The sequence below is a fragment of the Protopterus annectens genome, chromosome 1.part0 (genome assembly GCF_019279795.1).
Source record: "Protopterus annectens isolate FY-2018-M chromosome 1.part0, PAN1.0, whole genome shotgun sequence".
Taxonomy (NCBI): Eukaryota; Metazoa; Chordata; order Ceratodontiformes; family Protopteridae; genus Protopterus; species Protopterus annectens.
The window spans coordinates 1,748,839,437-1,748,860,718 of NC_056725.1; the positions used below are offsets into that span (position 1 = coordinate 1,748,839,437).

The 21,282-nt window shown below is 39.9% G+C and overlaps 1 protein-coding gene across 1 annotated transcript in view; it reads left to right on the forward strand.

The window, feature by feature from the left end:
* IGF2R (insulin like growth factor 2 receptor) overlaps window positions 1-21,282 on the forward strand; it is a 2,372,344-nt gene that overhangs the window by 1,475,095 nt on the left and 875,967 nt on the right. The window contains exon 24 of the mRNA XM_044074918.1: window positions 9,564-9,739. Coding sequence (XP_043930853.1) covers window positions 9,564-9,739 — 176 coding nt within the window. The remainder of the gene's footprint in view (window positions 1-9,563; window positions 9,740-21,282) is intronic.

Below are 21,282 nucleotides of genomic sequence, written 5' to 3' on the forward strand. Positions count from 1 at the left end.
CTAAAATTGCTTTATTTTGATCACCCAAACGGCATTTCCATAAACTTCTCAAACTTGCACTTAATTCATGAGAATTTATTTATTTATTTGAAAGGAATGTTATTGGTTGATGTATTTTTAACTGCACCTATCATTGTGGGGTTGGGCACTATAAAGATGTTTTTTGTTCACTGTTTAAATGACTCTGAAGAAGCCAGTATTGTTCTGGTGAAAGCGCTAAGTCATTTGTTATTAAAACCGTTTGTCTGATCGTTTGTTTGTTGGTTCGTTGGTTTTTCGGCTCTGTTGACGTTCTTACTTGGGTGGTGAAAATTAGAATTTTGGAATTGTTCTTGTTACTTTATGGAGAGTGTTCTGAAGGAGCTTGCCCATGTGGTTGATAAACTCATCAAGTTACATTCTGGTGAGTTGGGAGGGAGTAGAGTGGTTTCGGCTGTTAGCCCCACTGACTCCCAGATGGAGTTGTTTACGCTTCACTCACCAATTAATATAGCTCCTCGTCAAGAAGCGAATGCTACTGGTTCATATAGTGGTGCAGTTTCTAAACATTCTAAACAACCTATACAACCTAATTCGAACTTGGTGCCTTCAGGTGCATTGTCTAAATCTGCCATTAGTGGGCAGCAGCATGATTTGACTGCTTGGTTTCAAGCACCGTTATTTGGAACTCCTCCTGTGTTATCGGAAGAGGCTGCTACAGTGTTTCCATGCCTTAAAAAACAAATTTTCCAATATGAGAAACTTTGTATCAAATACAAAGCTATTCAACTTGACAATCTGTTTTTGAAAAAATCGAAGGAGCTTAATCAAGTACCGAAGGGTCTTCGCATTTGGAAATTGCCCATGGGGGTGGAAGCAGGTTCGGAGGCTTTCTGTGAGTTGGTTACTTTATTTAACCATGCAGGTATGGACATGTTGGATATTATTATTCGTAACAACGACGCTAAGTTGTCTTTGATGCAAGAAAAGATAAGCAAGTTAAATGCTAGTATTACGAGTGATCTTTTGTTTTTTCAATATCAAAATCTTTTTGACAAAACGCTTAGGAATTTAGAAGCATTTGTCAATAAAAATGTGATTCCTAAACATAAAAAATTAAACAGAGACACTTCAGACTATAAAAACAGTTGTGCATATCCACCTGGTAGAAAAATTGTTCCACGTGGTACTGATGAGCGACCAGTGGATGTTGAACTTATTAATGACTTTGTTGAGCAAGATGATGGATGTTCTTCGTCTCACATTGCTGCAGTCATAACCTGTGGGTAGTCCGCTGTCCTCGGTCAAAGCAGCAATACGGCGTTAGTCTGGCTGCCTGTCGCGCCAGCGCGGTACTAAAGCCATGACCCACGCTGCTAAAGCCGTCTTGGCCGCATGGTCCCTCAGTCTCTTTCAGGCGCTGCTCAAGGCCCAGAAGCAGCGCTTGCAAGTGCCGCCAAGCCCTTGGCTATACGATTTGGGGAATATCAGACCAAGACCAGTTGCCCCTCCTTGGGGAATATTTTTTTCTTTTCTTTTTCTTTAGGCCTCAAGTTTCTCGCTCACTAAAAGGCCCCTAGGCTAGCCAGGCTCTACTTCTGTCACTAAAGCCCGCCAGCCCTAGGTCTGCAGGTCTTTGTTCCTAAGCAGCCCTGCTGTCTATGGTGTTCTATTTGATTACTTTAATCAATGGTTCGGGATTTGATTTGATTAAGGCTGCCCAGGGTGGGATGAGGTGGAGGGATTACATTCTGGAGACAGAGGTGGAGGGAGAGCTGAGAGCATTCTACTCATTACTCTCCAAAAGTGTATACCTCCTCCACACTCAGCTATGAGGGTTTTAAATTGCCAGTTTCATATGCTGAAGTACCAGAATTTTCTGTTAAGTCAGTTGAAATCTAAGGTAGATGCTAGCTGAGGGGGAATAGAGTGAAGGAATGCAGGATTTAGTTCAAAAGCTGATCATCAGGTAGAGCATTCCTACTTTTATGCCTAAAGTTGTTTCCCACGTGGCCTTTAACCAAATCTACCATTTGCCTACTTTTTTGCTGATCCCCAAAAATAAAGGGAAAAAAATTTTGCACTCTTTGACATTCACAGGCAGGCAAAGTTATATTTGATTTGAGCAGAACTAAAGGGTTCAGGTAGTCTCAACAGTTATTATTCATTTCTTTGCCTTGGGTTCACAAGGAAAACCTGTTTCAAAACAACTATTTCCTAAGTGGGATTGGCCATTGTATTGCTTTTTGTTATTCTCATCATGCTGGGATCAGACCTCATTCCACCAGGGCTTTTAGAACAGCAGAATGGACCAAGGGGGTCCGAGAGACTTATGAACAGGGGTTTAGCGGGCAAGAATGCACAGTTTCTTCATGCCCAAGAGATGAAGGGCAACCGAAGGGGTCGTTTTTAGACTTTGATGAAACATGTTTTTAATGTTTTTAATACTGATAGTATGTGTTGTACTGGTGTTATTGCTGAATTAGATGACACTGGGTCTTTTCTAGAAGTTTTTTGTGATGATTTGCTTGATCAACATACTGGTATGAGGCATCAAATTTTGAACAAGTTTGTTTTTTTTATATACAACTATACTGATTTGGAGGTATGTGATACACATTTTTACCTGTTTAGTAAAGGTACTAATTTTGTTCCTAGTTTTAGGTTAGATATTGCTCAAGTTTTAATCAATTTAAAATTGTTTATGAGACAGTTGAATTTAAAGATTTTTTTCTCCATCTCTAATAACTTTAAGGACGGTGAGGTGGATTTGGATTCTACACAAATGCTTAAGAGAAAAAGTATTTTTATTCCGCCCCCAACTTTGAAGTTACCTTGTTGGAAAAAATGTCTGAGTCTGAATTTAAAAGGATACTATCACAAAGAACTTCATGTATAGATAATCTTTCAGACAATGAGAGACTTATTTTGAAAAGTCTCAAGGCCTCCAACAGATATAGGTTTATGAAACCTGATAAAGGTGGGGGTATGGTCATAATGACCAAAATAGACTACACCACTAAGATGATGGAGATTTTGAATGATGAGTCAACATATAGTAGGGTGTCTAGAAATGAAGTGAATCGAGCATATGCTAAAATTGATTTGTTTTTGCATGATGCATTATTTCAAGGTGTTATTAATGAAGTGGAGTTTAATTATCTTACAGTGAAGTTTCCTACTCTACCTACTATCTTTGGCATCCCTAAAGTCCATAAGGGTACGAATAACTTGCTTTTTAGACCAATTGTTGCTGCTAGAGGTTCTAAGACAGAACCCCTTGCGTCTTTTATTGATGCTTGAGACAGTCAGCTGTTGGTGAAGCTACGCACATTTTGAAGGACTCGTGGCATTGCCTTGAGAGACTGAGGGATGTTAAAGTTAACAATTGTGGTTTTGGTTTTTTAACCATTGATGTAGTCAACCTTTTCTCTGTTATCCCACACCAGCTAGGTTTGGATATGTTTTATGAAAGTCTTTCCACTAGTATTACTGTAGACAAAAACAAAATTAATTTATTACACGACCTCATGGAATTAGTTTAAAAAAACAATTTTATTTTATTTGAAGGTGAACTTTATCAGCAGCTTACTGGTGTGGCAATGGGAGCGAAGTGTGCCCCGGTTTTCTCCAACTTGGTATTGTTGATGTGGGAAAAGCTTTATGTTTTTTCCTCTAAATACTATGACAATATTATTTTATATAACAGATCTTTGGATGATTTGTTAATTTTATGGAAGGGTGACGAAGAAACAGTTGTTGAATTTGTTGAATATTTAAACAGTACCACGGAATTTTTTAAATTTACATACACTTGGAATGATGAAGTGATTAACTTTCTGGATCTGACCATTGGTAAAACCAATGATGGTTTTTCTAGTAATGTATTTAGAAAGGAGACATACTCCAATTCCTTGCTGCATTTTGGAAGTTGTCATCCTTGGCACCAGAGAAAAGGTATTGTAAAGGGACAAATGGTCAGGATTTCCAGATTAGTTAGCAATGATGAAATTTTAAGGAGGAAATTTTTAAGTTAATTGGAATGTTTTTGGAGCGGGGGTATCCCCTTAATTTACTTCTTAACATTAAGAAAGAAGTGATGAAAAAAAGGTGTACACAATACATTCCTATCTTGAAAAATAATACTTCATTTGTGCAGACTGTTAATAACAGAACTGGAGCATTTTTTGTATTAAAGTACAACAATAGGTCTCATGAATTAAGTGCAAGTTTGAGATGTTTATGGAAATGCTGTTTGGGTGATCAAAATAAAGCAATTTTAGGCCCAGAACCATTGATTGTATTCAGTAGAGGTGAAAATTTAAAATCAGTTTTAGAAAGGGAAGTTAGACCCCACAAAAAATCAATTATGAGAAAATGTAGGGCCTGTAAGTGGTGTAGGTTTATTTGTGAAGGATCTTATGTTTGTGTTTTTGACTTTAGATACACTATTGCATGTCCTGGGGTGTGCAATTGTAACACCAAGAACCTAGTCTACATTGCCTCTTGTACTGTATGTGAGGCATTTTACATTGGTAAGACTATTCGTAGACTTAGGGACAGGATATCTGAACATGTGAGATCCATTAAGAGAAAGGACACACACAATGCACTTTATTTACACACCACCACATGTTCTAATTTTAAAAAATTTGTGTTTTTTGTGGTGGATCATGTTATTAATTTTGAGAAAGGAATTGATTTGGTCAATAAAGTGGGTATGTTAGAAAGTGAATGGCAACTTAGGTTAAATGCCTTGAAATTTCCTGGTCTTAATGATTGTGTATCTTTGATGCCTATTCTAAAGTTTAAATCTAACCAGATTTAGTATATTTTTCATACTGTTTACGTATTTATATTTATATTTATTTACATTTTTTTATTTTTTGAATATTTAATATTTGTATTTGATGTTTATTACAATAGTATAATTATCAATGTATTTACTTATATGTTTATACAATATTAATTTAAGGTGGAAAAAGTTTTTTTAAAATGCGTGGCCTAGCTGAATCATCACATTTATTTATTTATTTGAAAGAAATTTTATTGGTTGATGTATTTTTAACTGCACCTATCATTGTAGGGTTGGGCACTATAAAGATGTTTTTTGTTCACTGTTTAAATGACTCTGAAGAAGCCAGTATTGTTCTGGTGAAAGCGCTAAGTCATTTGTTATTAAAACCGTTTGTCTGATCGTTTGTCTCACCGTTCATTTGGTTCATTCTCAGTGGCTGTTTATTACCTGCTACTTCTTCGTTTTTCCCTTTTGGGATTTTTTGTTTGTTAATTCAGAGTTACAGCCAGAAATTTCAGGGTTGGTACAGTGGTAGTGTTGTTACCTCACAGCAAGAGGTTCTCCCGTTCGATTCTCGGCTTGACTTGGGAGTGCCTTCTGTGTTGAGTCTGCATGTCCTCCCCGCAGTTGGGTAGCATTCAAAAGCCATGCGTGCATAAATGGGCATGCCTTCGTTGAAGGTTGGGCGTCGAGCTGGCACCTCAGCGTTTCGTAAAAATCTACTGCTAATCATTAGCAGACCGGAGTCCCGCTGTGGCGACCCCTTACCGGGAAAAAGCCAAAAGGCAAACAACAACAACTTAGACTTCCATTTTTCTTGCTGTTAACTGACTTCCCCAACACATGCATCACTAAATTAATGGCATGTAAGTGTGTGTGTGTGTGTGTGTGTGTGTGTGTGTGTGTGTGTGTGTGTGTGTGTGTGTGTGTGTGTGTGTGTGTGTGAAGTGTACCTTACTTTGGACCCAGAAAATTATTTGCTAGCACATTTATTTGTTTATTTCACTTACGTATTCAAGGTAGGACAATTGCTGATCTTGGCTTGGGAAAGTGTAACGCCCCCCACACAGAATTATTTGTATGGCATGACTTACATACTGTATGCTTGGCTGCAACTGTGTTTAGAGTAACACAGAAGTTCAAAAGAGAACACGACTAGGGCCTATGCAGGAAGTACTTCACAACCAACAGCATAGGTAAGGAAGGCCCAAGAAATACATTCTGTGTGGCCAGAACTTACTTGTCAGCCCTAAAAGTTTTCTAAGGGGGGAAAGCTTACCAGGCTCCATGATGAGTAGATTTTAACTGCTTTATATGCTTAATGTAAAGAAATGCAACTAGCTGACTGTGTGAAAAAGCCTGTTTGAAAAAAAATGCTTATGGAATGCTGACTGAAAATCAAAAGGGTTCTTCAGCATTGCATTAAGTTTTTGAAAAGTCTGTTATACTAGAAGAATGAAAGCTGTAAAGCAATGCTCCTTTTGTTGTGGAACATTCTTGGTTAAAACGTACATAATGATGCAACTAAACTAACTACATTAAGTAGAAAGTTAATTGTTTAGGCATTTAATGTTGAAGTACATTTGAAGACATGTTTGGGTGGTAGGCTCACTGAGGTTAATCTCTGCAAACAGTAAGCAAGCTGTTGAAGCAAAACAAGTATGTTTATGAATAATGGCAGTAAAGCTGTCCTAGGTTCATAAGTAGATACTAGGCTATCTGCCCTAGGGCATTTATAAGCCTAGCCAGAGTGTATTTAGCTTCCGCCTCCCTATTAGATTAGCCTACTGTGCCTCTGTAAAGTAGGTCACAGAAGGTACCCTTTTAAGATTAGTTTACTGCGCCTCTGTCTAGCAGGGACACAGGAGAGATACTAGGGGTGAATTTGCGATTTCCCATCCACGCATCAAGATTTCGCTTGAAGAGGGTCAGCGAGGGCCTATGTCTAACATGAATTGGGATTCTATTCCAGAGTGAGGGGAGCCTTTGGGAAATGAATCTGTCCCTCCAGCATGTCCTATTTATTTTTGTGCTGAGGTTTAGGTCCCTGGAGCGTGTAGCTCTAAGGGATTTGGATTTTTTGAGGTGGAGCATGTCCATTAATTCTGGGTTTGACATGGCTTTGTACGTCAGGCATAGATCACCTCTGAGTAGGCGGTAAGCAACTGAGTAGAGCTGGAGTTTCTTTAGTCGAGCTGCATAGGACATCTGTTTGTAGCCCATGATTTGGGGTCGCTCCAGTTGTTGCAGGTGTCGGGTAAGGTACATCCCAAAAGGGGCATTGTATTCAATTATGGGCCTGATGAGTGACGAGTAGAGGGGCACAATGACCTCTCTTGATCTAGATGCGCGAACCCTTTCGTGACAAGGTGGGCTATATAGAAGGTCTTTCTAACCACTTTGGCAATGTGATTATCAAAGGAGAGATTACTATCTACGTTGGTCCCCAAGTCTCTAATTACTTCTTTCGTACTTAATGGATTACCACTTATGTGGTAATTTGTGGGCACCTTGCTTTTCCCCAAAGGGGATGACTATGCACTTTTTAGCATTTAGCTTGAGGCCGTGGCTCTGGCACCAAGCATCCGTCTCTGTGAGACCCTCTTGGAGGATGCTTGTGTCAGCTGGAGTTTTGATTATGGCCCCCAGTTTGCAGTCATCTGCGAACTTTGTCAGCCATAATCCCCCCGGGCTAGCCTGAACCTCAGAGAAGTATATACCGAATAAGTGAGGTCCCAGAACTGAGCCCTGTGGGACGCCACTTGTAACTTGTTTGGATTTGGACATGGCACCTGTGATTCTGACCATGTGGGTTCTATCTCTGAGCCAGTTTGCAACCCATCTTGTGATATAGGAGTTGATATTTAAGCTGGTAAGCTTATTTATGATGCCCGAGTGGAGTATTGCGTCGAAGGCTTTTGCGAGGTCCAGGTAGGCTGTGTGGACTACCTTGCCCTCATCTATGGCTTTGGTAACTGTTTCAAAGAAATCAACTAGGTTTAAGAGGCAAGATCTGCCCTTAACAAAGCCTAATTGTGTAGGGTCCAGTGTCTGGAGGCTCCCAATGTCTTTGTTTATGAGTTCCATGATAATACGCTCCATAGCTTTACAGACCAGACTAGTCAGGCTTATGGGGCAATAGTTTCTGGGATCCGTTGTGGCACCACCTTTGTGGAGTGGGACCACTGTAGCTGTACGCCATTCTTTGGGTACATATCCTGTAGTAAGGCTAAGTTTGAACAGTGACTTAATGTGAGGGTTCAGTTCTTCTTGGAGCTCGTGTAAGACACAGCCTGGGACACCGTCCGGTCCCATAGATGCTGTGTTTTTTGCTTTGGAGAGGGCAGCTTTCACCTGTGCATCTGTGATGTCAGGGAGGTTACATTCAGTTGGGATAGGCATTTGCTCCTTTGGGGGGAAGGGGGGGAGAAGTTTGCGCTGAATCTGTCTGCCAGGATGTTGGCTATGTCTGTAGGTTTGGTATATTTTGTACCGTTATGCAACAATTCAGAGCATATCTGGGAGTTTCCGCCCATGTTCCTGACATAACTAAAGAAGGCCTTGTGATTATCTTTAGTGTCTAGGGCAATTTTTCTTTCGAAACTGGCCTTTGATGATTTTATGAGGGATCGAAGTTTCTTGCTAATACTGATCAGAGATGCCTTCCCTTTTTGGGATTTTGTTCTGTCATGTAGTAGCTTCCTCCTCCTGTTGTATAGCTTATTTATGGCCGGGGTCCAGAAGACTGGTCTCCTGTTTTTGGAGGAGTGAGTCTTGGTTTTATTTGGGATAGCACGATCCATGCATTCCTGCAGGTGCTCATAGAATGCATTTGTAAAGGATTCTGCGGATTGGGCTGTATTATCCTCTGGCCCAGGGGCTTTGAAGGATTCCATCTCGGTCTTGAGAAGTGCAAAGTTAGCTTTTGAGAAATTCTTTACAGTGATTTCCTTGGCTGGGGGTGGGGACAGGATATGGATGTCCAGGGAAATTTGTTTATGGTCTGATCTTACCAATGAGGGGTTTACCTCTGGTGTGGAACATAGAGTCCCCATGTTGGTGTTGACCTAGTCCAATATGTTCCCTCTTGTGGGAGTGGTGACCATTTGTTCCATTGCGTTAGAGTTTATAAATTCAAGGAACCGTTGGGTGAGGGTGTTTGGGCTTGAGTAGTTTTCCCAGTCAATGTTTGGGTAGTTGAAGTCACCCAATAACATAGTGTTTGGAGAGACCTTCATATTCTCCAGTGTTCTCAGGAATGCCAAGTGGGGTTCCTGTAATAGGGAGGGTGTTCTGTAGCAAGCTACAAACTGAAAGGCAGTTTTGCCCACTGTTAGTTGCACATGGATGGTTTCCGATGCTTTGTGCAGTGCCACTAACCTGGTGGTGTGGGTAGCTTTGATGAATATAGATACTCCTCCTCCTTTTGTGCTTCGGTCCGAGTTTTGGGGCCGAAACACATGGTATGAGTTATAACCTGGTAGTGCTGGGATTCTCTCAGGAGCCTTGAACCAGGTTTCTGTTACTGCACAGACATCGATTTTCTCCATACTGAGGAGAGCCTCGAGTGCGTGCATCTTGAAGTTTAGACTTCTGGCATTGAGTAGCATTACCTTTAGTTTTTTTTATCCTTGCTTTCATAGCAACTTATTTCATGCTTTTACATTTTGTTGTATTACATTTCTGCTGCATTATTCGTATGTTATGCCTACTTGCAAAGAAAGCTAGTTCACATGTGTTGCATCCTGAAAGAGTGTTGTAATTTTTTGCTATGTGTTTCTTCCAGGTGGTGCTATAGGATCTTGTGTAAAGTATGCTGACAAAAGCCAGAACCTGGGATACATCCAGATGAGTCCCCAGGCTGCACCCGATGGGTCTCTCAGCATTGTTTACCTTAATGGAGACAAGTGTAATGGTTCACATTATTCTACTCGAATCATCTTTCAATGCGACAGAAACCCTGTAAGTATTGAATCATCTCAGCATGCTCAATCTACTAAATTTTGTACAGAATACTCTGAGAAGCTAGATATGCTTGTTTGTGTCAGAAGTATGCATACATTTTATTTAAATAGTGAAATAAGCTTGCTTGTTTCATTACTTTTGATTAGTAGAAGGATATTTTACAAAACCTGTGTGAGGCTGGTGAGAGCATGCAGATACCACACAAGTGATAATGAAAAGTCATACTTGAACCCCAAACCCTGGAGGTGTAAACACGCAGATACCACACAAGTGATAATGAAAAGTCATACTTGAACCCCAAACCCTGGAGGTGTAAACATGCAGATACCACACAAGTGATAATGAAAAGTCATACTTGAACCCCAAACCCTGGAGGTGTAAACACGCAGATACCACACAAGTGATAATGAAAAGTCATACTTGAACCCCAAACCCTGGAGGTGTAAACACTAACCACTCTGCCATCTAGACAGTGTGGTTGTCTTCATTAGCTTTTAAAACAATCTACTTCCTTTTATCACTTCTTTAGATAAGATACTTTATTCTGGAAATTACTGATATATGGTGAGTTCATATGATTTACAGTTAATCTCACATTAATACATGGAGTAGTATGCATGCAGAGTTATTAACCTTAGTTTCACCGTTGTGCTTTAGGATTCATTTCATAAAGAATCAAGCAAAAATAATCCTTGAATTTTTACACACAAACACCACAGCTGTTAAAAATACACAATTATTTTTGTTTGATTCTTTATATAATGAATATACACACATACACAAAAACAACAAATCAAAGGGTAAAAAAGTCAGAGACAAAGCAATCAATAAAAACTACAAGAAAGATCCAGCCAAGCTGGAGTCTTCGCTATGTAATACATTAAACCTTCTGTAGTGGATAACCATGGCATATATGCAGATTATTTCTTAAGGACCTGTACTTTCTCAGACTTTAGGAACATTCAGGCTAGTAAAGCCAAACCCCACTAGCTGTAGAGATGCATGTTTCAGCCTTTTTAGTGACATCATCTGTATAGCGTGGTGTTTTTCTTGCAGTATATATATATATATATATATATATATATATATATATATATATATATATATATAAAATACACGGGTACACACACACACACACACACACACACACACACACACACACACACACACACACACACACACAATCCCATAATGGATGCTGGTTGCTTTTTTAATCCAGTTTGTTGCTATTCTACTTTATTGAACTGTTTGAGATATTTTTTTTGTTATGTAGCATTCCTAAACATTGCAGGTAAGGAAGTATCTTGGTTTCTGCTGTCTACTTGCATGCCCAGATCCCTGACCACTGAGTCGACTCTTGGGGGTGTGTTATCAACATGGTATTTAATCCAGATGGTTGCTTTCCCAAAGGGGTACAACTATGCATTTCTTAACATTAAGTTTAAGACCATGGCTTTAGCACCATTTATTACTTCGAGATAGACCCTTGTTGAAGAATGCTAGTATCTGCAGGGGAGTTCATGATAACCCCCAGCTTGTAGTCATCTGCAAACTTAGTCAACCATACACCTTCAGCATTGTTTCCATTTCAGAGAAGTGGATACCAAAAAGGAGTGGGCCCAGTATCAAGCCCTAGTGGACTACGCTAGTGACTGGCCTCTTGGAGGTGGCCTCACCTATTTTGACATCCTGGGTCCTATCAGTGAGCCAGTTGGTTATCCAGTGGGTGATAAAAGGGTTTATACCTAAATTAGTGAGCTTGTCTATAATGCCTGAGTAGGGTATTGTATCAAAAGTCTTGGCCAGGTTGAGGTAAGCTGTGTGCACAGTATTACCTTCTTCATTTGCTTTGGTGACCCTCTCAAAAAAAAAAAATCCTCCAGATTGAATAGGCATGACCTTCCTTTAACAAAGCCGATCTGTGATGTTTTCAGGTTACCAATGTCCTCATTTATCATGCTGATGATTCTTTCCATGGCCATGTATATTACGCTGGTAAGGATTTATGGGCTTGTAGTTACCCATATCAGTGGTTGGACTTCCTTTGTGCAAGGGAATGACTGTTGCCATCTTCCATTCTGTGGGCACAAAACCCGATTGAAGGCTGTAGTTGAAGAGTGATTCAAGTGGACCAGAGAAGTCATATTCCATGCTATTTATTAAACATCCCAGGATGTTATCCGAGCCCATGGATGCAGTGTTTTTGGCCTTGGAAAGTGCATTAATGACCTGTTCTCTGGTGATGGTTTGGGGGATTGTGTTATGTGTTATTTCCTTAGGACTATCAAGAGGGGAGTGGGGGGAGAAATTTGAGCTGAACCTGTCAGCCAAAAGTTTGGCAATGGCCTCTGGTTCAGTATGGGTAATGCCATTTGCAATAAGTTTGTTTGTTTATTTATTTATTTATTTATTTATTTTATTTTACATTTGTTAACCGGGAGAGTCCGACTGGATACATGTTTTCAGCGGAGGTCTGAGGCCCGAGAAAAAAGTACATAACAGACAAAGATACATCACATCTTGGGAAAAAAAAACAATATAAAAAAAAAAAAAAAAAAAAAACAGCAGTTAATTTGCAGCCTTTGTTAAAAGAAAAAGTTAAAGGGAGGGTAAGAGGGGTAAGCAAATGATAGTGGTTAATCAGGTGGTTAAGAAGGACATTGAGAGAGAGTATTGAGATGGGGTTTGCTTTTTTTGAATTGCTTTTTTAGGTGAGTTCTGAGAGTGGCTCTTGGTCGGTCCACATCTACTACCTAAAAAGTTTGAGAGAAGAGAACCCCAGCAGAATTATTAATTATTGGGTTTGGTAGTTTGATCTCATTATTGAGGAAGGAGCAGATTGAGGTTAATATAGGTGTGAATGATGTTTTTCAGAGCTGGTGTTTTCTCTGGGTGATACAGCATCTGGTGAGCTTTGAGTTGTTGGTTTGGGAGTTGGTGAGGGGAACTGAAAAACCACCCTAGTGCTTTCAAGTTATGCAGTAATGTGCTCTAAAGGTGGAATTTGTGGCAAATCTAGCTGCTATGTGATTGGAGAAGCAAGTTTGTTAAGGGTTGTCTTGTTTGTCTTTGTAAAAGAGGGGGAGGTAGGTGATGGGGATAGATAGAGTAGGTGTGTGCATTTTAGCGTTTAGGAGTGAGAGGGATTTAGTGAGTTACTTTATAGAGAGAGCCTTGAGCTTTTGATTTACTGTTTTGATGGTAAGATTTAAGTGGGTTGATTGAAATTGAGTTAAAAACACCTAATAGCTTTAATTGATTTGTTCTGTGCTTATGATATGTAATAGGAGGATGTAATAGAGAAGGTGGGGAGTGGGTGAAGAGTCTTGGGTGGTAGTTTTGTTTTGTTTTGTTTTGTTTTGTTTGGGTTGAGAACTAGTTGTCGACTTGAGAACCTTGAATCTGGGTTGAAGAAGGTTTTTTCTTAGCTGGCAGGAGAGGTGTGCTGATAGTTGATTGATGTCGATGATAGTGGAAATCATCTGCATGGCTGGTGGCATGGTCAGTGGCAGGTTATTGACATGATTGTGGAGAGGGTGAGAACAGAGAGAAGGGAAATGGGATCTGGGGAAAAGGACAGACAGGCAGGTCCTAGTCTTGTAGGCAAGATGTTGAACCTTGGAACTATTATTGATTAATTGCATTTGAAACCATTTCAACGTGGAATTATTTTTAGGGTGGGATTGGAATTGGAGTTGTTGAAGGTGTTGAGAGATATCAAAGGAGGTGGAGAGGGTTGGATATGGAAAGAGCAGAGGAAAGTTTGAGATTGTTGATGAAGTTATTGAGGGTAGTTATTGTTGGATAGTAGGGCTGAGATAGTAGGTGTGATTTGGTGGTTTGTTCAATGAACTGTTTCCATGTTTATTTTCATTTTGTTTTTTATTTTGTGAGTCCATAGTTTTGGTGTTTTTCATGGATTTTTTTCCATATTTTTGGCCAGGGGTGAGAGAGCTGGTTAGGGTCTGTAGTTGGTTAGCTCTTATGGAGAGGAACAATGGAGGTAGGAATAATGTGGAGGGGATCCAAATGGAGGGGACCAAGGTGAATATGGCCTCAAGTTCTGCACATTGTTGTGCATTTCTTCCGAGGTTAGGGTTGCCACCTTTTCAAATGCTCAAAGTGGGACATTTCTGGTACAAACATCAGATTTTGCAGGCTGAAACATACCCACAGCCAGTACAAAGGACAGAACTTCACTTTTTTTGCCTAAATAAAAGCTTATTCTTGTAGCATTTTAGTTGCTTATTCTGTTTCTTGTAACATTTAGGTGTTTCAGATACAGAATAACTGTGTTATGGAACTATTATATAAAATATAGGAAATAATTTTGTCCTAAAATCTCAGGACATTTGCCATTTTTACAACTTTTTTGCAGGACACAACTGCCCAAAGAGGGGACTGTCCCTCGCAAAATGGGACAGGTGGTAACCCTATCTGAGGTTAAGGACATAGCCATAGAAAGAAGCCACAGGTACTCTAAATATGGAATGGAGACTCCACGCAGTAGTGCAAAAACACAAATTTATTCAGCAAGCAAGACCCACATTAACGTTATACACACACTACGTTTTTGATTCAATTACTTCTTCACATGCGGACTGAGTCCTCTGTTTTAAATGTATTTCTGGTAAACACCACTAGATGGAGCTTTTTGCCCTTTTAATATGAATTAATACGAGTGTCCTTAGCAATCTGTTTTTAACATTCTCAGTAACATTTTATGAAGTTTTTTATTATTGTATTATTTATATTTATTATTCTTTGAGATAAGGATTTTGTTTTATATTAAATTAAGAAATGCATCTTGTGATTTTGTTCACTTTTAAACGATACCTTATAAGATGTTATTAAGAAATGCATAGTAGTTTGTTTTTTAACTTCTGCATTAAGTCAGCCCTCTCTCCATGTGATAGGTTAATTGATGGAATTTTTGTATTGGAGGCATTATAAATGTAAGCTGTTTAGGATTCAGTCCGCATCTGAAGAAGTAATTGAAATGAAAATGTAGTGTGTGCATAGCATTAATGTGTCTATTGCTTGCTGAATAAATTTGTGTTTTTGCAGTACTGCATGGAGTCTCCGTTTCATATTCTGGGTACCTGTGGACTTCTTAGTGATTTTTGGTGCCTTGGTTGTACATAGCCATAGAAAGCTTTGAGGGTGTCCTTTGCCTGAGAAGGTATGTTTTCTTCAAATGTAGCCTTTGAATCAATTAACCCTCTTAGCTGCATGTTTAGATTAGTCAGGGGGCTTTTAGTATGTATGGCTTTGTTCCTCCTATGCTTGGCCAAGATTTTTTCTTTTTTTTATAACTGATTGATAGTGTGATTCCACCAGGGTGGCTTGTCTTTTGAGTTTGTCTGTTTCTTAATACGAGTGGCACAGCTCAGTCTATACAAAATGGCTGTACAGAGATTTTGTAAATAGTTCAATGTATTCTATGGTGTTTACTGGGTTTAGATGTGCTTGGAATTTAGCCAAGGTGTTGATTAGCCTTGGAATAGTTCCTAAAGGATTTTGGTTTTGCTGGATCCCTGGATTTAATTTTTATTTCAGGTAATACTGCCTTATGGTCAGGTCTGAAGAGCGAAGATATTAAATTGGGTGACGAACACTGGCCCCCCATGTTCATAAGTGCAAGGTCAGTGATGTTTTTAGGTAGGCGAATGGATCAACTATTCCAGGATGCTGGTATTAAAGTTTAGGAACCGCTAGGCTTGTGCATTAGAAGTGGTGCAGGATTCCCAATCTGTAGAGGGATAGTTGAGATCCCCTTGAATGTCATATTGGGTTGAACAGTGAGGGACTCTAGTACAGTGAGATAGGTAGTATGAGTTTCCTGTGACATGAAGGGGGACCTATATGTTGTAAGAATATGCTGCATCCTATTTATGGTGAGTTGCACATGTGAGTTAAGTGGGTCATACAGTTTAACAAGTCTACATATGAGATTAGTCTTAATATAGACTGACACTACTCCACCTTTAGTTCCCTCCTGTGCAGTTGCTGGTTTAAAGGTGTGAAAGGCATTATAATCTTGCATTGCTGGGGTACTCTCAGTGACTTTAAACCATGTCTCCATTACCGCACAGTTGTGTACACTCTCCAAGGCGAGGAAGACTTGCAGGGAGTGATGCTTCTAGTTAAGATTTCTAGCACTGAGCAGTACCACTTTCAAATAGTTATTCATAGGTTCAACTAGGTCAGTAGGTTTATCAGTTTGGCATTGCATAAAAAAGGCACTATGGGAGTTGAAAAGGTCTTTGCCAATATCTTAAAGGCTAGAGGGGATAAGTGCAGATCATTCCTGAAAAAGCAGTGTGGTCTGTCAGCCATGCCCCCCCAGGCTGTGTGTGGTCTGTCAGCCATGCCCCCCCCCAGGCTTTCAAATATTGTAATATATGGTGATTTGGCATCATCCTTGGAGAAGGTAGTATGCTACTCAGTGCTAGGTTCATACCTGCCTGAAATACACAATTACCGAGCTCCAGCATATTACGCTTCATATAGTTAAGGGAGGTACGTCTCAAGTCATTTAACACCCACTTGGACTGTGGCAGACTCATACTGGTTCTTGTGGTTCAGTGACCTGTGTGCTTGTGTGACATGATGGATTCTAGCCCTGGAAAGGCACCTGACCATGACTCTCGCCTTACTCAGTCTGGTTGGGGGGGGCATCTGTGCGCCTCAGTATAGAATCACCAATGATCAGGAAATTTGGCTGTTTGCCAATTTGCATTAAGGGCTTAACAGTGGAGTCATTGTATAGTGTGTTGCAATGTGTAGCTGTGAGTGGTATTTTAGCGGGGTGTTTATGCAAAGTTTGAGGACCCTTTCTTGGATTATTCTGTGCAGGAGGTCTTAATGTTTTAGGAAGGCTACCTCCAAGTGCCTCTGCACGAGTAGTTTTATGGGTAGGGTCTTTACCCTGTGTAGGTGTGGTACAAGTGTTACTGAGAACTTCTATAGGATTAATTTTGGTTGTATGAGAATGTTTTGCCTACAGAGTTAGCGTATATACACCTTTCACATATACTGTTTGTTTTATTAAGAATAAGTAGGTTGTCAGTGTACATGAAGCAGTTGATACCATGCCTTAGAATACCCATCTCAACCAGAATGTCCATGGAGAGTGTCATGCAGTCCATGTCCATGGCCAGTGATCTACTAGGGAGGAGTGAGGAAAACTTAAATATTGAACAAGTTAATAAGACAAGCAACGTTATGAGGAAACTAGATGCAGTAGTAGTTAAAAAAAATAAAATGTGTCTAGACAGTAATGCCATAAGAGTGCAGATCACAGACCAGAACAAAGACACTTTGAATGATGGGCACATTAAGCCTTCACCAGCAATTCCCAGCTCAGAAGAGTGAAGGCTACCCTGTTTTACCACAAGAGTGTAGACCACAAACTTTCCTAAAGTAAAGTTACTGGCTTTGAGCCCAAGTACTTAAACCAGAATTAAGACACTTTCAGAATAACAGCCACAATAAGCCTTCACCAGCAATTCCCAGCTCAAAAGGGTGGAGGCTACCCTGTCCTCCCACAAGAGTGTAGACCCCAAAACTTCTTAGTGTAAAATAACTGGCTTGAAGCCCAAGTATTTAAACCAGGACTAAGTCACATTTAGAATAACAGACACAATAAGCCTTCAACCACATATTACCAGCTTAAAAGGATGTAAGCTACCTCTCTTGCCACCAGAGTGTAGACCGCAAACCTTCCTTATGTAAGATAACTAGTTTGAAGCGCAAGTGCTTAAATCAAAAACTAAAAGGCTTATAATATTTAAAATGTAATCATTCTGCTAACAAGCAGTAATAAATTCAGGATAATAAACGCAACTGACCACTTTAAGAACAAGCAATAAAAGGCAAACTAAAATAAAGTAGGAATAAGCACAGACACAGCAAAATCAGCTGAATAAAGTGTATTTTAAGTAAGTGGGAAGGGTGGAAACAGAAGATAATTCAAGTTTTAGAGACTAAGAGGGTGGGCCTTCCCAAGTGATCTCTCCATACTCAGTAGAATGAGCTGATGAGATGAGACTAGAAGAAATGTCCAAAATCAGATTTATAGTAGGGCTGGGCAATTCAAAAGCCACCAAGTTTAAAAGTACAGCAACAGTTGGGCAGGTGGGACAAGTCAAATGCAGACAGAGATCAGCAATAGTCAGGCAGAAAACAGCAAGCAAGTCAAACAAGCACTCCATCTAAATAACGATGCCTCCAAATATTGCTAGTTAAATGAGGATTGTTATTTCTCAGCTCCTCCCACTAATTATCTGGATGTTATTCACTGGCTGCAAAGGAATTCTTTTCTAACTTTAACTGACCCTAGACAAAAAACTCTTAAAACTCCAAAAGAACAAAAAACGTAAAACAAAACAAATGCAATATAAGAAAAAGATAAAAACTAGAAGTAACCAAACATCAAAATCAAATGCAGACAGAGATCAGCAATAGTCAGACAGAGAACAGCAAGCAAGTGAAACAATCACGCCAACTAAATAAAGATGATTACAAATATCGGTAGTTAAATGAGGAATGCTATTTCTCACCTCCTTCCACTAATTAGCTGGATGGTAGTCACTGTCTGCAAAGGATTCAGGGTTACTTAGGTTAAGCTTGCTTCTGTTTTTGATTGGTTTGAGATAAGTTGTAATGTTGGATAGAAAGGATGCTTTTTTACATTTGTTTTGAGCCTTGGCATTATTATGGAACAATTTGAGCTTAATAGTTAAATAGTTATGTTAAGTTGTAGGGTTTTTTTGTGCTTTAAGTTTAGTAATTGGGGTAGTAAGGGGTTTCTTACAAGGAGGGGTGGTAAGGGGTTTCTTACAAAGATGCGTTTTGCATTCATGCATTAGAGTTGCATGTGTTAAGATTGTGGATATGCATAGGAGTTTGAGAGACCAGACAGATGCCTTTAAGCAAGGTAATAGGTGGTAAGTGAGCTTTGTGGGACATATTTCTTAGATGGAATGCTAGTTTTATCATCTGTGCAAGTATGTTAAACTTTTCAGCATGGGAGTTTTCTTACTGAAATGTCTTCAGCATTGGTTTTGGACATATTTACAGATGAGAAACTATGGGTAAATTGTGTTTGTTTTTAATGCCTTAATGTTAATAACAGTAATGTGCAATGTAAAGTGTTTTTGGTAACAATGAGTTCTTTAACTGCTAAATTTTTATTTTTAAATTTTGCCTTTTTCTTCAGTTTACTTTTTTATTTGTGCGGATCATTTCATGTTCTTCCTTAGATCATGTTTGCAAGTGTTTCAAACAGCTGGGTTATCTCATCAAATAGCTTGGACATCTGGTCTAGATACCAAAGCCAAAACCTTCCATAGATCCATATGTCAATATATGACCTAAGCCAATTGGCATAAGAGTACATAAGCGGATGTATGAGAGTAAATGTTTAGAATAACTTGCTGCCAGTCAATAACATAGGTCTCAGACTTGTTGGTGTGTTCTACGCATGGTTGTTGGTACCATTGGTCTTCTGTGGCTAGAAAAGTGCTCTGTTGGGGAACCTTCCTCTATTTTTGTCAGTTGTATTACTGTTTGTTGCTCTATTAGATATCATCTAGGATGGGACATTGCAATTGTGGTAAGCAGATTTCGTACAATGATTTCTACTCCCAGTGTCTTTGAAGTTTAGGTGCCAAGCATGGCTACAAAAACTGTACAGTCAGTCAGTTGTTTATTCCAAAGACACTTCAAACTAGACTTTGTCTTAATTCATAACTGGATGCTTAGCACCTTAAACACCTCACCCAACCAAAGATGGTGGATCTTTCCTCCCCTGATGTCTTACCCATTCAAAAGAAAAAACATTTAAGAGGCCTAGGCCTGATATCCTGTCAGCCCAGTTGTACTCAAGATGTACCAGCAGAGGTCTCAGAACTTGCTTTATGTTCAGCACCTGCTCAGACTCCTGCTAGAGGGGCCCTGACAAAGGCTGGTATGGTTTTTGAGGTTCACTTTTGAAATGACTGTTTAATTTCCATATGACCCAAAGACATAATGCAGTTCTCATTAATGAAGAAATATTGAGATTGCTCATCAAGGTTTGTCGGGGTCAGAGCTTCTGCAATTAGTCAAAGCAAACGTCATAATGAGAAACAAGAAACTAAAAACATTCCTTCCCCTGACATCCAAAGAAAAGGAGTGGGTGCATTTTTCACAGGGCCTGTGTAAGTTCATTATGGCACTTGGGGCACCATCCTTTTCAGGGTCCGGCCTACTACTACTGTTACTACTGCTATGGATGTTCTTCGTCTTCCATTGCTGCAGTCCTTACTATTGGGTATATAGTCCCAGTGGCCCGAATACCAGAGTAATATTGACGCTGGTCAGGGGCGCATTAGATTAGACTGGTCGCCGCCAGGGTACTAATGCGACATGACCGCCATATTTATGTATACCTTGTTTTAGGCCTGAGCAGACGCTGTTTGTTGCCGCCTTTGTGCTAAGTTTAACAAACGCACTTATTAAGAGTTAGGTTGTGCCAGATTGATGTTTGGGAGCGTTGTTGTTATAAAAAAAAGTCGGATGCTCCGTGGCCGCCACCGCCGCTTCATCCAAGAAGAAGCGGCCTACAACTGGGTGGGATGATTGTCCGGACTAGACGGTGTTTCTTCAGGGTCCTTGGAGCCAGGAGCCAGAGGTTTTCTTGCGAGTCTCAGGAGTTTCTATAGAGGGCAGGCATATTACTTCCACCCTACAGGGAAGGCTGGAGGCAGGCCAGGGCTGAGGGGCTTCTTTGTAGCTACTATTCTTCCCCTCTCCCAAAGTAGCCTCCTAGAGCCTTCTGTTGCCAAAGCTTCTTTGAGGTTCACAGGGGCTTCCTTCAGCTTCCTAAGTACAGCCTTCCTAGCCCTTAAAATCTGTGCAGAAGATTTTGATGATTAGATTACATTACTATGATTAGAGATGAGATTAGAGGTTCAGACAGAGGCTGAGTTCCTGAGTTTGACTTTTCAAAAGAGAGTTTTTCAGTTTTGAAGTATCCCAGGGGTAGATATCTTTCTTCTTCGTCTGATTTGATGGAGTATCTTCCTATGTCTCCTCCTGAGGATTTTTCATTTTCATTCAAGCCTCCCGAGGACTTTTGGAGCTCAGAGGCCTCCATTACCAGGATTAGCTGATTACAATGGGGAGGCCAGGAAATGGGAAGCCTACCCAACAGGGGCCCTTAGCTATGTTGACTGTGGTCTATGTTTTGCAGCTGGTGCCCTGAACTATGATTCTTGAATTCCCTTTCCTTGCCTTAAGTGCCCCTACTAAGCCGTTGCCATAAGCATATAAGTACCTGATAGGCCTATAGTCCCTCTGAGGTTAAGATGGTTTCCCAGCCTCAGAAACTGTTGGTTAAGGCCTCAAGGCTCATCAAAAAGCCTCTGTATAAGAATAAAGTTCCAAGCCTGCTAGAGGAGTGGGGTAACATGAGGTGGGTAAGAAAGGTATATGGGCCATTCCACTCCACTATTGAGAGCGTTGGATCAAAATTTTGGAAATAATGATTATCT